The 16188-nt window shown below is 45.7% G+C and overlaps 1 protein-coding gene across 8 annotated transcripts in view; it reads left to right on the forward strand.

The window, feature by feature from the left end:
- Nucleotides 1–16188, forward strand: part of Cit (citron rho-interacting serine/threonine kinase) — a 226811-nt gene that overhangs the window by 150908 nt on the left and 59715 nt on the right. For all 8 annotated transcript variants that reach the window (XM_045132089.1, XM_045132091.1, XM_045132093.1 and 5 more), the window contains 2 exons: nt 3355–3552; nt 15312–15365. In XM_045132089.1, the coding sequence (XP_044988024.1) occupies nt 3355–3552; nt 15312–15365 (252 nt within the window). The remainder of the gene's footprint in view (nt 1–3354; nt 3553–15311; nt 15366–16188) is intronic.

Raw genomic sequence — 16188 nt, forward strand, 5'->3', positions numbered from 1 at the left:
AGCTATGCCTTTTTTTTTTCTTCTATTTCTTCTCCTCCTTCCTCCTCCTCCTCTTCTTAGCTATATAACATTTGCTTAATTGCTCCATCTCTAAGTGTCACAGTTTGCTTGTCTGTGAAGTTAAGGTAATAGTAATACTGCCCTTTTTGCACTAAGAAGCACACTGAGGTAATACGAGTACTGTTTGCTGCAGGCACACTGTCGCTTGTCATCCCTGTCATCACCAGTTGATCATAATCTCTGGTAACAGCTACCTTATAAAGGGCTCCTGGGTCTAGATTACCAACTAGACCTTTCTCTTGGCTTTTGAGCCGTTTTTGCAGTAGATCTTTTGCACCTCAATGTCTCTTGTGGGGATCAAGTTCAACGTATTGCTTCTTAGTTTATACATTTTTGTGTGTGTATGTGGCGTGCATGCATGCACGTGTCTGTGTGTTCGTTCATGTGTGTGTGTGGGCGTGTGTGTACACGTGAAAGTGGAGGCTGGCAGTCGATGTCAAGTGTTGGACTTGGTCGTTCTCCACCTTACTCTTTGAGCCAGGGTCTCTTGCTGAACCTAGAGCTCACTGATTTGGCTAGGCCAGTGAGCCTCAGAGATAACCTGACCTCACCTCCTCCGTGCTGGAGTTACAAAGGCATGCTACCACACCTGACATTTCACTTGGGTACCGGGGGTCCTCATGCTGTGTGACAAGCGTTTTATCCACTGAGCCACCTCCCCAGCCCCTCATTACTGTTGAATGTCTCATTCATCCTCAGACTGGCTCTTCTGTCTCTCTCCCCCATGTTGTAAGCAGTGGTCTGTCTTTCTGTAATGCACCTGCCTGGAAACACAAGACACCTTTCTTTTTTAATCCTCTACACCCATTCTTTGTTCCCTGCGTCACCTCATATTAATCCCACAATGATTAATTACTAATAACCCCACTGAGGAGGGTCCTCACTGCAGTGGAGGCAGGGGACAGGGATCATAAGGGACTATGACCATTTTGCAATGTGTTCATATTGTAGAGTTTTCAATAAAAACATTAACCCCCGGGCTGGAGAGATGGCTTAGTGTTTAAGGCATTTGCCTGCAAAGCCTAAGAAAGCTTGTTTGACTCTCCGGGTCCCATGTAGAGCCAGACACAAAAGTGACGCAAGCATGCAGCGTCACAAGTGTGTGCAAGGGGGCGCCTGCATCTGGAGGTCATTCACAGCGGCTGAACGTTCCTGACATGACCATTCTCCTGCTCTGCCTCTTTCTTCCTCTCTCTGTCTTTCTCTCTCTCAAAACAAACAAAAATCCACCAAGTCCTGTGATTCTGTTTTTGGTTTTTCGAGGTAGGCTCTTGCTGTAGCCAAGGCTGACCTGGAATTCATTATATAGTCTCAGGGTAGCCTCGAACTCACTGTGATCCTCCTACCTCAGCCTCCTGAGTGCTGGGATTAAAGATGTGCACAACCACGCTCAGCTTAATTCTTTTTTGAGCCTTTTCAGGGGCGCTTTCTCTGCAGGATATCTCCTAACCTAGTGTTCTGAGTTCACCCTCTATGTCCTGGGACAACCTTGCCAATAGACCTGCCATAAACTAGTTCATCTCCATACTTTTGGATGTCTTGCTTTCCTTGTCTGGAAATTCACCACCTCCCCATGTTTGTTTGTGTGATGCTGGGCACTGAACCCCGAGCCTTGCTAGGCAGGCACAGTATCACTTCGTGGCAACCCCAGTTCTCTGGTCTGCTTGTTTGACTCCTGAAACTTGTCAGCAGAATTTAACAGATTGAGTCAGCTCTTACACCAATGGGCTGTGCTCCCATAACATCCCTATGCGCCCTGACCATTACACTTGGATGCCACAAGGATGGTTAATTCTCATTCTTCTCCCCTGCTTGAAGGCAGAGACTGTCTCTCATCTTCATATTCATCTTTCTACAGAAGCAGCTCAGTAAATTTTTCCTAAATGAATGCATAAAACATTGAGAAGATAGATGGCTGGTTGGGCAGATGGAGAGAAGAATGATTACCTCAATTGTGACATTAATGCTGGGTATCTAATGAGAATAAATCAGTGCAAAGAATATTTAGAAGAAATAGAATTCATCCTCGTTTCGCATTTGCATTCTAATTGTAAAGGTGTCTGCTGCTAATATGACATTATGTATGCCCATTTACCTTTAAATGCTCTTATAATAAGAATAATTTTTCTAATTTTCACTTGAGATTTTGCTTGTGTGGATTTTGCTTTGAAGGCTTCTCAGGCATTTGAATATTTGTAAGTCAGGGGTGGTTAGTGTATGCAGTTTACACAGGGATGGGCTCCAGGATTCCTATCAATGATACCAAGACCTGGAGATGGGCAGGTCTTTCTATAAGATGGAGTAGTGTTTGCATATAACCTAACATGCTCTCCTGGATACATGAAGTCACCTGTAGATTTTGTAGAGGCCTGACACAGTGTAAACACTATGCCGGTAGTTACAGGGAATAATGACATCTGTACACGGTCAGGCATGTTCAGTACTGATACACTTTTTTTTTTTTTCTCTGAACATTTTCACTCTGTGGTTGGTTGAATCCTTGCAGGCAAAGCCCTAGGAAGACTGAGTTATCCTCCTGCATATTCTCATTCCTGTTGATTAAAAAAATTATTTGTTTATAAGGAGAGAATGAGAGAAAATGGGCATGCCAGGGCCTCCAGTTGCTGTAAGCGAACTCAAGATGCATGCACCACTTTGTGCATATGGATTTACATGGGCCCTGGGGCATCAAACCCAGGTCATTAGGCTCTGCAGGCAAATGCCTTAACCACTGACCCATCTCTCCAGCCCCTCATTCCCGTTGATTTCTGAGAGGCAAACCAGTCCTGTTTTATCCCATCTTCCCCCTTGGCTGAGCACTGAGCAGTTTGTTTCATGAGCGTGTTTAAACTGCAGGTGGTGGGCTGGAGAGACAGCTTATGGTTAAGGCTCTTGCCTACGAAGCCTAGAGACCCAGGTTCAATTCCCCAGTACCCTTGTAAACAGTATGCACAAGGTGGCACATGCATATTCTCTGTCTCTGCCTCTTTCTGTCTTTCAAAACTGCCAGGTGTGGAGGCGCACGCCTTTAATCCCAGCACTAGGGAGGCAGAGGTAGGAGGATCGCCATGAGTTCAAGTCACCCTGAGACTACAGAGTGAATTCTAGGTCAGCCTGGGCTAGAGTGAGACCCTACCTCAAACCAAAATAAATAAATAAATAAATAATGAAAAGAAAAGAAGAAAAAAAGAAAGGAAAACCCAACAACCTTCTGGTGGAGCAGCGGGTCGTGCCTTCAGCTTCTGCACAGCCATAGGCCTCTGAGCATGGCCTCTCTCCCCCCCACCCCCCCAGGTCAGCCTGGAGCATGAAGAGCAGAAGCTGGAGCTGAAGCGCCAGCTCACGGAGCTGCAGCTGTCCCTGCAGGAGCGCGAGTCGCAGCTGACGGCTCTGCAGGCTGCCCGCGCGGCCCTGGAGAGCCAGCTCCGCCAGGCCAAGACGGAACTGGAGGAGACCACAGCCGAGGCCGAGGAGGAGATCCAGGCTCTCACGGTAGGTCTGGGAGCAGCGCCAGCAGGCCGAGAAGGTCTTAGCTGCCGTGAGAGTAGTGCCAAGGATCTTTGCTCATTCTTAGAGATGCCGAGAGGGAGAGGGAGGGAGAGGGGGAGAGATTGTACAGTATGGGTTGGGGTGGGAAAATGGCTTCTGTAGATTTCTTTGTTGGAATTAGTATACTAGCCAGATAGCAATGTCTGTTTTCTTTAGGACCTTGAAGAATTCCTCTATTTGTTTTTATTTGTTTTTGGTTTTTTGAGGTAGGGTCTCACTCTAGTCCAGTCTGACCTGGAATTCACTATGGTGTCTCAGGGTGGCCTCGAACTCACGGCAATCCTCCTACCTCTGCCTCCTGAGTGCTGGGATTAAAGGTGTGCACCACCACACCCGGCCAAGAATTCCTTTATTTAAGCACTGTCCCTCTTTTTTATGTTTTTGTTTTTTGAGGTAGGGTCTCACTCTAACCCAGGATGACCTGGAATTCACTCTTTACTCTCAGGGTGGCCTCGAACTCACAGCAATCCTCCTACCTCTGTCTCCCAAGTGCTGGGATTAAAGGTGTGCACCACCACGCCCAGGTGTCTAGCTTTTTTTTGTTGTTCATTTTTTTTTTTATTTATATATTTGAGAGCGACAGACACAGAGAGAAAGACAGAGGGAGAGAGAGAGAATGGGCGCGCCAGGGCTTCCAGCCTCTGCAAACGAACTCCAGACGTGTGCACCCCTTTGTGCATCTGGCTAACGTGGGACCTGGGGAACTGAGCCTCGAACCGGGGTCCTTAGGCTTCACAGGCAAGCGCTTAACCGCTAAGTCATCTCTCCAGCCCGGTGTCTAGCTTTTTAAAGCCGTCATCAATACATTTCAAATTTTTGTTTCAGCCCGAGTCTGTTGAACTGGGTCTTCTACTTGAATCTTCAAAAAACATTAGGAAAAAAGCTGGAGAGATAACTTAGCTGGTAAAATGCTTGCCTTGTAAACATGAGGACCTGAGTTTCACTCTCCAATACCCATTTAAAAAAAATCATTAGAGGGCTGGACAGCCGATTTAGCCGTTAAGGCGCTTGCCTGCAAAGCCTAAGGACCCAGGTTTGACTCCCCAAAACTCAATGTAAGCCAGATACACAAGGTGGTTCATGCACCTGGAATTCATTTGCAGTGGCTAAGGCCCTGGTGTGCCAGTATATTCTCCTCTCTCTCTCTCTCTCTCTCTCTCTCTCTCTCTCTCTCTCTCATAGAAAATATCATTAGAAAAAAAAAAAACATGTGTCTTACATAGAGTAGCTTTTCTACCATATTTCTCATGTTATTTTTGTTGCCCCATAATTTTATATATATTACAGCTTATTTTTTTCTTTTCAAGATACAGTCACACTTTAGTCCAGGCTGACCTGGAATTAACTATGGAGTCGCAGGGTGGCCTCGAACTCACAGCGATCCTCCTACCTCTGTCTCCTGAGTGCTGGGATTAAAGACATGGGCCACCATGCTGGGCGAGAACTGCATTCTTGGAAGACTGCTTGGTGGGCTTGGATGCTGGGCTTAGGAAATGGAATGAGTTGTACTGGCTAGTGTCCACCAGGTACACGCATTTCTCAAGGAAACACGCTGTACCTGCCAAGTGGATGGGCACACTCATGCCTGCTGGTCAGAGTGCCCTCTCCTGTGGGCAGGGCATGGCACAATGTGGCTGATTAGGTTCAGTTTTGTTTTTTTTTAAATGGGTTCTTTAGTCATTCTGATTCCACTTGGATGCTGGCCCTCTCGTCATCAGCTAGTGCCTTTGGGGAATCTCCTAGAGTTACCTCCACAGGCGGTCATGTCCATTAGTCGATTAAAACTTCCTCTGTTTACAAATATTGTGTGTGTGTGCACATGCATGTGTGGGTCTATTTTTATACTAGGTTTATTGTTAAACATTATCTCCCATTGTTTGGCAATCTCATTATTTAAACTAAATTGGGAATGTGAGCTAGAGCCCTTTGGGGACCAGTCCAGACCACAGTGGCTTCCGTGACCCTAGTGGTACGGAATAACTCCTGTAAGGAAGGTGCTTATGCAGCCTGGATTTTTCTGGGATTCGTGCCAATTCTGGGTATCGATCAACTCGTTAAAGTTCTATTATCTCTCTGAGAACAATCATCATGATGCCATGTTCCCCCAATATTTGGTTTGAAATAAAATAGTCCTGACATCTCTTTGTTTACATATATATTCTGCTGTGTTTAAATTTATTTATTTGAGGGGGGGGGCAGATAGAGTGAGAGAAAGAAAGAAAGACTGGGCATACCAGGGCCTCCAGTCACTGCAAGTGAAATCCAGAAGCATGCATCTCGCTTACATGGGTCCTGGGGTATTGAACCTAGGTCCTTTGCAGGCAAGCGCCTTAACACTAAGCCATCTCTCCAACCCTCTGCTCTGTTTTAAAGTGGACTGAACACAATTTGGCAAGCTGTAAAGCAGGACACACTAAGAAAGAAGAGGCCAACAGAAAGTGAGCATACAGAAGAGAAAATGGAGTGAGGGAGGAGTTGGACCTGTAAGAATATGTGCCACAATGACCTGGGTACTGGCTGGAGTTGGGTGACAGTTATACAGCCTTCCTTTCTTTTCTTTCTCTCTTTCTTTCTTTGTTTTTTTGATTTTTGGAGGTACACTATCACTGTAGTTCAGACTGTCCTGGAATTCACTTTGTAGTCTCAGGGTGGCCTTGAATTCACAGCAAACCTCCTACTTCTGCCTCCCCAATGCTGGGATTGAAGTCATGTGCCACCATGCCTCACTGGACAGCATTTCTTAGCTGCTGTAGAGTGGTAGTTAAATTTAAACTGTTATTTAACATGTTGTTCATGATTATATCCCCCCTGTGTGGATACCTAAGCTCTGCAACAAAGAAGTGACATGGGCGATTGAATCCATAGCGTCTGCTTGTGCCTTACGTAGTATCTTTAGCCTCTTCTCCCCAGGCCCCGCCTGAAATCCCTCAGCCCTTTTCCTTGGAGCAGCTGAGGATGGCACCTTCCTCTCCCTGCTCTGTGGGATCGAGAGGATAGCTGTGGCCACGTGTCTTCTCTTGCACACTGGGATGGAGGAGAATGTGAAATAGAGCATTTGTCACTGCTGTTGATCTGTGGGGAAATTAGCCTTTGAAGTCCTGTCTTGCTGCTGGTTGGAATGTGCTGCGTTTGTGGTTGCTCGAAGCCTAGTGCAGCAGCAAGTCACGACTTAATTTAGTTGGATGAGATCACCGCCTCAAAGCAGCTCCCCCCCCCCCCCGCAAAAAAAAAACACCTCCCTCAATCTAGAAACTAGGGCCTCTCTGTACCTCTTGTACATGAAGGTACGTGGAAAATAAGGCTTGTTCAATCTGATCATAGAATCTGGCTATAGTGGTCCATGCCTGTAATTCCAGCGTTCTGGAAGCTGAGGAAAGAGGATCATGGGTCTGAGGTTAGCCTAGGCTATATAGCAAGACCTTGTCTCAAGGGTTAAAAAATGGCAGAAAATGCCTTGGGTCAAACAGCTGTTTGTAAACCCGCCCTGTGAAATTCCACATCCCCTGTCAAGTGTGCCTTAGTTCAGTTCCGGTGTTGTCTCGATTATGTCACAGTCCTGGTTACAGATGCCATGTGGCTGTTGCTTAAATGGCTTGATTGACTTTGTCCTGCAGAATGTATTATTTTCTAAGGTAAAGAGAAACGGGTCACAAATGCGGTACTTTATTATTTTCATTGTTTAAAGCCCACATTTAGACCCAACACGAGCATCGATCAAATTAAAGTCAGCTGGATCTAAATGGCCTCCTTGGAAGTGTGTGAGCTTCACGGTGTGATGTTTTTTCAATAAAAGAGAATGGTCCAATGGGCTATTGTTGCCTGATTCTAAGAGGTGGTCACCTCCCTGCCTGGAAAGGGAACAGTTACCTGGCTTGGCCTCCGCCCTGGGCATAGTTGAGTTAGAGCACTCCATTGAAGAGGCTTGGCTGGCAGCTGGGAGGCCATTGTTGGCCTCCCTGATCTTTCTTTTTCTCCACACGTTCACTCTACCCATCCCCTTAATTGCATTTGCATTGAGATTGGCCATTAAAAGCTGAGATTCAGGCAAGGTCCAATTTAAATGGAAACATGCTCTTAAGAGACTTAATTGCTTACTGGTAGAAAAGTTTCCTGCCTAGACTTGGGATTTGAGACTGTGACCTCGTTTCTGCAAGGAAGAGAATTCTAGTGCATGGGTGTGTGTGTGTGTGTACGCTGTGGTGTTGTGTTTCAGGTCAGTCTTACACCAGTATAGCTTCATGAACATGCCCTGTGTTCCTGCCCCCATATCTTTTATTTTTATTTTTGTTTTTTTACTGATTTGTGTAGAAACTAATGAAACGATCCTTCTTCCTGTGTTGTGTGATTATGGCTCCCCAAAGCCATTGTGGCCTTCTTATTGCTGGGACAAAATACAGCTTCTGCAAGGAAAGTTGTTTCAGTTTGCAGTTTTGAGGGGACCTTTCATCGCAGCAGGAGCAGACAGCCAGGTATCACGTCTCCACAGCAGCAGGGAGGAATGGAGTGAGCGAGCTGAGCTATGAATGCCTAGTGGGTTGATAAACCCAAGGTCCTCCTCTCAGTGACATGTTTCTGCCAGCAAGGCTCCACCTCCCAAAGGCTCCACCAGCTGGGTGTCAAGTATGAGGCTTCATGACAAGTACATGAGGCCGTGGGGACCATTTTACATGCAAACCACCACCGTTGCCGTCTTTGGTGGAAATCACTAACCAGTGCAAGCTTTCATTCTTCTGCATATACATCAGACCCTGGGAGTTAGCGGTGTGATAGCCAAGACGGGAAACGAGCATGTAAGGTGAGAACATTGCTTGGTACCTGCCTTCAGTGGGAAGGGAATGGGGGATCCTGCCTGTTTGGGGGGGGCGGGTCTCGAATTTCGACCATGGATCCCTGAAGGTGGTCAGAAACCTAGACACTGCTTTCCTTTCTTCAGTTGTACAGCCTTTTCTGTCATCATTGTAACCCGCCCTCCTGTAACTTTCTTTAAAATGAGTGAAAACATGAAATCTCCCCGAGGAGTTGTCCCTAGTCCTCAGGCAGGGCTGGCTGCAGTCTACTCGGTCTACCTCAGCGCCACTTAGCTGGTCTGGGGTTCCTAAGCAGGTCTGGGGGTTCCCACAGACAGACTGTTTTTGTAATAATATTAAAATCTAACTGGCGGGCTGGAGAGATGGCTGAGCATTTAAGGTACTTGCCTGCAAAGCCACAGGACCCAGGTTTGATACCCCAGGACCCATGTCAGCCAGATGCACAAGGGGGCACATGCATCTGGAGTTCGTTTGCAGTGTGGCTGAAGGCCCTAGCATGCCCATTCTCTCTTTCTCTCTACCTGCCTCTCCCCCCCCCCAATAAATACATAAAAATAAAATATTTTTTAAAAATCTAACTGGCATTTTTCACTATGTTAACATTTTTACTTTCTGGGATCTTCAGTAATTTTCATCCAAAGATTTCCTTGAGATGAAAGACGTATAAAGTTATTTTTTTAAAGAAATATAATCATATGTGTCCTCTCATTTTCTTAGATCATTCCAGTTGTCATTGTATCATGTTCAATGATAAATCAGATCCAATATGACTATAGCTCACTGCAGTCTTCCTCAGCGAGGACTGGCATTTGACGTGTCTAAACGGTCCAAATGGTGAATTTGAATGGAAATGAGTCAGCATGAGTGCCTGAGATTTCAGACTCCAGGGGGACAGTTAGATGAGTGTTTTGTGGGGTCGAGTTATTTGGAATCTTTGCTGGTGATAAGAAAGAAGACCTGGAAGAAAGCAGGGTAGGGCTTTTCCCTGCCTAGGCCAGTGGGCTTCTTATGAGCATCGCTCAGCTTCTAGACTTGACTCCAGCCTCCGTTTTCTTTTTGTGAAAGAGAATCCACATCAAACAGATATTTAGAGCAGGGACCCCACCCATTCTGTTACCTGTTTTCTATAAGGAAAGTCTTACCGGAACACAGCCACACCCATTTATATATTTTCTTTATTTTGTAAAAAATATTTTTGTTTATTTATTTACAAGCAGAAAGAGAGAGAAAAAAATGAATAAGAGAGAAGGAATGGGGCTAGAGAGATGGCTTAGCAGTTAAGGCACTTACTTGTCTGTGAAGCCTAAGGACCTAGGTTCGATTCTCCAGGTCCACGTAAGCCAGATGCACAAGGTGGTGCAAGCGTCTGGAGTTCACTTGTAGTGGCTGGAGGCCCTGGCGCACCCATTTGCACTTTCTGTCTCTCCCCCTCTCCCCTCCCACCCCTCTCTCTGTCTCAAGTAAATAAATAAAAAGAAATGTTTTAAAAAAAAGAGAAGTAATGGGCATGCCAGGGTCTTTTGCCACTGCATATGAACTCCAGATGCATGCGTTACTTTGTGCATCTGGTTTCACGTAGGCACCAAGGAATCCAACCTTTTCCTCAGGTTTTGTAAGCCAGAGCCTTTAACCGCTGTGCCTTTTCTCCAGCTCCCCACTTAACATATTTTCTATGGTAACTTTTGTTCTCTGAGGGCAGATTTATGTAGCCAAATGGCTTTCAAACCAAAAATATTTACTCTGTCTCGCGAGAACTAGTTTGCTGAGGGCTGGGGTGATGGCTTAGCTTTTAAGGCGCTTGCCTGTGAAGCCTAAGGACCCAGGTTTGATTTCCCCAGTACTCACGTAAACCAGATGCACATGATGGCGCATGGGTCTGGATTGCAGTGGCTGGAGGTCCTGGTGTGCCCATTCTCTTGTCTGCTCCTCCCCCTTCTCAAATAAATAAAATTAAAAAATATCAAAAACAAGTAGCTTCCTGACCCGTGGCTTAGTGTTGATTCACACACAGGCCTGTTCTTCCTCCATGGAGAGGCCATGTGATCATGATGTGCACATGGGCCAGCGGCTGCCCATCAGTACCAGGCAGTAGTGCAGCTGGCCATGTTCCTAGGCTGGATCCATGTTGTTCTTGCCTCAGCAAGTTACCATGTGTCTCGTTAGGGATATTCACTCAGCTTCCCATCATTGCATTGAAATACCTTAGATAATTAACATGATGTGCTTTTTTCCCCCCCAAAGTTAATTATGGTCAGTTAACTTGTAAAGAGAAGAGGCTTATCTTGCGGCACAGTCTTGGCGACTCCAGCCCTTCATATGAATCGGTTCTTTGGTCTGGGCCTGTGGCAAGGCAGCACAGGGCAAGAGGGCGTAGTGGTCACAAGTCACCACCTCATGACCAGAAAATGAAGATGGCAGAAAAGGAAGGGCCCCAGGTTCCCACATCGCTTTCAAGGGTATATCTCCATTGTCTCCCATCACTTTGAGGTCCCAAAACACTTCCTGGTGATGATACTCTGTACAGTGTGTCTTTACTATAGTATCTTTGGGAGGCATTCAACATCTGACTTTAGCTCTTGGCAAAAAGTAGATTAATTTCGGGGTGGGGATTATGTTCTGTTAAATTGATCTGTAGAGGGTCTGGAAGGATAGCTTAGTGGTTAAGGTGCCTGCCTGCAAAACCTAATGACCCAGGTTCAATTCCCCAGTACCCATGTAAACAGATGCACAAGGTGATGCATATACCTGGAGTTCATTTGCAGTGTCTGGAGGCTCTGGCATACCCATCTCTTCTCTCTCCCTCTCTGCTTGCAAATAAAAAATATGGTCCATATGGGCTGGAAAGATGGCTTAGCGGTTAAGCGCTTGCCTGCCAAGCCTAAGGACCTCGGTTTGAGGCTCGATTCCCCAGGACTCACTTTAGCCAGATGCACAAGGGGGGCGCATGCATCTGGAGCTCATCTGCAGTGGCTAGAGGCCCTGGTTCGCCCATTCTCACTCACTCTCTGCCGCCTCCTCTCTCTTTCGCTCTCAAATAAATAAACAAAAAAATAAATAAATAAAATATGGTCCATAGAAAGATGGGAAAATTACTTGGCAAGTTGATTCTTGTAACCTTCTGTTTGTGGATCTTTTCCCATGTAGTAGCTTTTGTCTTCCCCAGGCTCCTCATTCTTTCCTGGGGTTGTCATTTCCCCTCTGCCTGGGGCACTTCTGCTAGCATTTCCTGCAGTGTAGATCTGCTGGTCAGATTTTCCTTTGCTGTATGCGTTTTGGAGATAGCCTTGATTTCTTCCTCACTTGTTTATTTTTATTTTTATTTTTATATTTTGGTCTTTTGGTTTTACAAGGTAGAGTCTCACTCTGGTCCAAGCTGACCTGGAATTCACTATGTAGTCTCAGGGTAGCTCGAACTCACAGCGATCCTCCTACCTCTGCCTCCCAAGAGCTGGGATTAAAGGCGTGCACCACCATGCCCAGCTTCTTCCTCGGTTTTGAAAGATATTTTGGCTGAATACAGAATTCTAGGTGGACAGCTTTTCTTTTACTTTTAGCATTAAAAATTTGTATTTATGTATTTGCAAGCAGAGAGAGAAGAGAGAAAAGAAATAGACAGGGCCTCCAGCCATTGCAAATGAGCTCCAGACACATTAAAAGTCACTTTGTGAGGGCTGGGGGGATGGCTTAGAGGTTAAGGCATTTGCCTACAAAGCCAAAGGACCCTGGTTTGATTCCCCGGGACCCACGTTAGCCAGATGCTCAAGGGGGCGCACGCATCTGGAGTTCATTTACAGTGGCTTGAGGCTATGGCATGCCTGTTCTCTCTCTCCCTCTTTTTCTGTCAAATAATAAATAAAATTATTTTTAAAAAGTCAATTTGCATAGGCTTATGTAGTCTCAGGGTGGCCTTGACCTCACAGCAATCCTCCTTCCTGTGCCTCCCAAGTGATGGATTAAAGGTGTGTACCACCATGCCCAGCAGATTTAAAAGTTTTGATTTAGGGACTGAGAAGATGCAGGTCAGGGTGCTGGCTGTGTGTGAGAGGCCTGGTCTGCCCAGAGTTTGATTCCCCAGCACCCATCCAAACAGTTGGGTGTGGCCTTGATGTCTTTAACACCACTCTTGTGTGGAGCACAGACTAGTCAATAGCTGGGCTCAATGGTCAGCTAGTCTGACTGAAAATAGCAGCTCTGGAGCTGGAGAGATGGCTTAGCAGTTAAGTGCTTGCTGTGAAGCCTAAGGACCCCAGTTCGAGTCTCGATTCCCTAGGATCCATGTTAGCAAGATGCACAAGGGGGCGCACACCTCTGGAGTTAATTTGCAGTGGCTGGAAACCCTGGCATACCCATTCTCTCTCTCTCTGCCTTTTTCTCTCTGTGTCTGTCACTCTCGAATAAATAAATACAAATAAACAAAAAAAAAAAAAGAGAGAGAGAGAGAGAGAGAGAGAGAGAATAGCAGCTTTGGTTGCAGAGACAGACTCTGTGTAGGAAACATGCAGCTCAGTGACAGACACCCCACAGTTTCTCAGCCTCTGTGTGCCCAAGTGTACTACGTACCTGTATACAGCATACATAAAGACAAACCATACCACACGCACCACATCACATGCTATGTACATACACATTTTTTATGTTTTAAAAAATGGTTTCTTTATTAGAGAGATTGAGAAAGAGACACACACAGAGAGAGAATGGTGGATGCACCAGGGCCTCTAACCAGAGCAAATAAGCTCCAGACACATGTGCCACTAGTGCATTTAGCTTTGCGTGGGTCCTGGTGAGTCAAACCCAGGTTGTCAGGCATTGCGGGCAAGCTCCTTAACCGCTGAGCCATCTCTCCAGCCCCCAACGTTTTTTATTCAGTTGAGTTGTCTTATAGTTGCTTCTGTGAGCTTTCATAGCTACGTAAATGGTAAGTATAGTTTGCCCTGTTCCTGTCACAAGTCTCAGCCATGCATGCCTATTTTAGTTGTACTTATAAATAAGATCTTGGCTCCATTCACATACCTGCATTTTTTTTTTTTTTTTTTTTTACCACCAGTCCACTTTAAGCCACCATTGATTATTTCTTGCTTCAATGGCAGCCCTGACATCCTAGAGGTTTCCTACCCCTTTCTGCTTTTGTTCTGTTTTGATTATTTTCCCTGCAGTACCCGTGACATCTGAAAACAGCCCTCAGATCATTCCTCTTCTGCAAACCCTCCATTGGTTTCAGTATTTGCATTTTTGAAAGAGATTCAAATGCCTTACTGGACCTTCAAGATTTTTGGTCCCTAAATTGGATGGATCATGATATCCAAATAAAAGCTTTCCAAGGCAGCATTCTCCTTCATTATACAAGACACATTCTGGTGTCTTCTGTTTGCTTGCTTCCCTGTTATCACCTTGGGCCAGTTTTTTCTTTCTCTTGCCCTACCTGTTCAAAAGTTGACCACAACTCTTAGAAGAAAAGTACATCTTATTTGCAATTTAATGCAGGAGCAAATATGTGGTTATCCCTCACTTTGTAGGAGCTCACAGATGCCAAAGCTTGCAGATGCTCAAGTCCCATATATTAAACAATATATTGGCATAGAAACTGTGCATATCCTCTTGCATACTTAACAGCACACTTATATTTGAGACACCTAGTTAGAATGCCCAATATATGGGCTGGAGAGATGGCTCAGCTGTTAAGGCCCTTACCTGCAAAGCCTAATGACCTGGGTTTGATTCCTCCGTACCCATGTCAAGCCAGATGCACAAAGTGGTGCATGCATTTGGAGATCATTTGTAGTGGCTGGAGGCCCTGGCATACCCATGCTTACTCTCTCTCTCTCTACTTGCAAATAAAAATATATTTTCAAAAAATGCCCAATATAGCCAGGCATGGTGGTGCACGCCTTTAGTCCTAGCACTCGGGAGGCAGAGGTAGGAGGATCGCTGTGAGTTCGAGGCTACCCTGAGACTACATAGTGAATTCCAGGTCAGCCTGGGCTACAGTGAGACACTATCTCAAAAAATAAAAAATAAAAAGCCCAATAGAATGTAAGTGCCATGAAAATATGAACACTGTATTATTTAGAGAATATTGACAAGGAAGAGAGCTAGTGTTCAACCCAGAAGCACATTGTTTTCTAGAATATTTTCCATGTGTGGTTGGTGGGATCTCTGCATTCCGAATCCGCACATAGAGGGGGCCAACTCTCCTACATGCCCTTGACTCTAAGGAAGCTGAAAGTCAGGATGCATCTCAAAGTCGTGTGCACTCCTAGACACGCCAGGAGCTGACATCCCTCCCCCTGCTTCCTGCATGCTCTCACTGTGTATGTGTGTGTATATTTGTGTCTCCTTGGGGAGGGGTCACTTGGAGGGTAGATGGAAAGCTACTCATCCTTTCTGGAAGGAGAGGGCGTTGAATGAAGGGGAATCAAAGCTTGTCCATAGCCAGGCGTGGTGGCGCACGCCTTTAATCCCAGCACTCAGGAGGCAGAGGTAGGAGAATCGCATGAGTTCGAGGCCACCCTGAGACTACATAGTGAATTCCAGGTCAGCCTGGGCCAGAGTGAGACCCTACCTTGAAAAAACAAAACCAAAAAAAAAAAAAAAAAGCTTGTCCGGTACTGCTCTTTTTCCATTTTCCCCAGTAGACCCTAGGTGTTAATGTCAACCTAAAAAATTATACATATCCGTTGTATGAATATGTGGTGGTCTCTGACCGTTATCTACGCCATCATCCTGTCTCCCTGGACCTCCCTTGTTGCTGGGGTGACTCCATTGATGAGTTCTTTGCAAAGCTGCGGTGGTATTTGTGGCTTTCCTGGCAAATTGCTGGTCTCTGTATTTGACCTGTAGCATGTGGAATTGTTTATCATTCTGTGAGAAATTTATAATCGACTTCTTACCTTTTAGGCACACAGAGATGAAATCCAGCGCAAATTTGATGCCCTTCGTAACAGCTGCACTGTGAGTATAAATTAATGGCAGATAATTCAACAGCAGGAAACGGAAGCAGAGGAGGAGAAGGGAGGGATATTAGTGGCTGAGTTTTGATGCAAAACTTGCGGCTTTGGGGTTTTTGGAGACCCTGAGAACTAGTTTTTTCAGGGGGCCACCAGTTTTAAGGAAGTTAAAGCCATTCTTTATGTTTGAAGGAAGAAGATAGTTGGGATGGTCAAAATTCTGACTGTCATGGCTAGGTGTGGTGGCGCACGCCTTTAATTCCAGCCCTAGGGAGGCAGAGGTAAGAGGATCACTGTGAGTTCGAGGCCAGACTGACGCTACATAGTGAATTCCGGTCAGCCTGGGCTAGAGTGAGACCCTACCTGAAGAAAACAAAAGCAAAAAAAAATTCTGTTGCTGAGGACCGGGTGTGGTGGTGCACACCTTTAATCCCAGCACTTGGGAGACAGAGATAGGAGGATCTCCATGAGTTCGAGGCCACCCTGAGACTACATAGTGAATTCCAGGTCAGCCTGAGCTAGAGTGAGACCCTGCCTCAAAAAAAAAAATTTTTTTTTTAATTACTATGAAACCACTCAGATTTCAGCAGCTTCAACAAAAGTCACAAGGCAGCCCCTCTTCCCCAGTGTAGAAGGTTTCATAGCTCATGTGGGCTGGAGACTGTCCAAGTGCCAGGGCCTGGCCGTGTGCCAGGCTTCTCCAACCTGTGGCCTCTGCCAACTAGTTATCCTGGGGACCTTGAAATTTTCACTTCCTAACAGATAAAAATGTGTGTTTTCAGTATGCAAATTCAAAATCCAGGACCTTCCAGGTCTCTTAGATTGAG

Source organism: Jaculus jaculus, chromosome 13, assembly GCF_020740685.1.
Source record: "Jaculus jaculus isolate mJacJac1 chromosome 13, mJacJac1.mat.Y.cur, whole genome shotgun sequence".
Taxonomy (NCBI): domain Eukaryota; kingdom Metazoa; phylum Chordata; class Mammalia; order Rodentia; family Dipodidae; genus Jaculus; species Jaculus jaculus.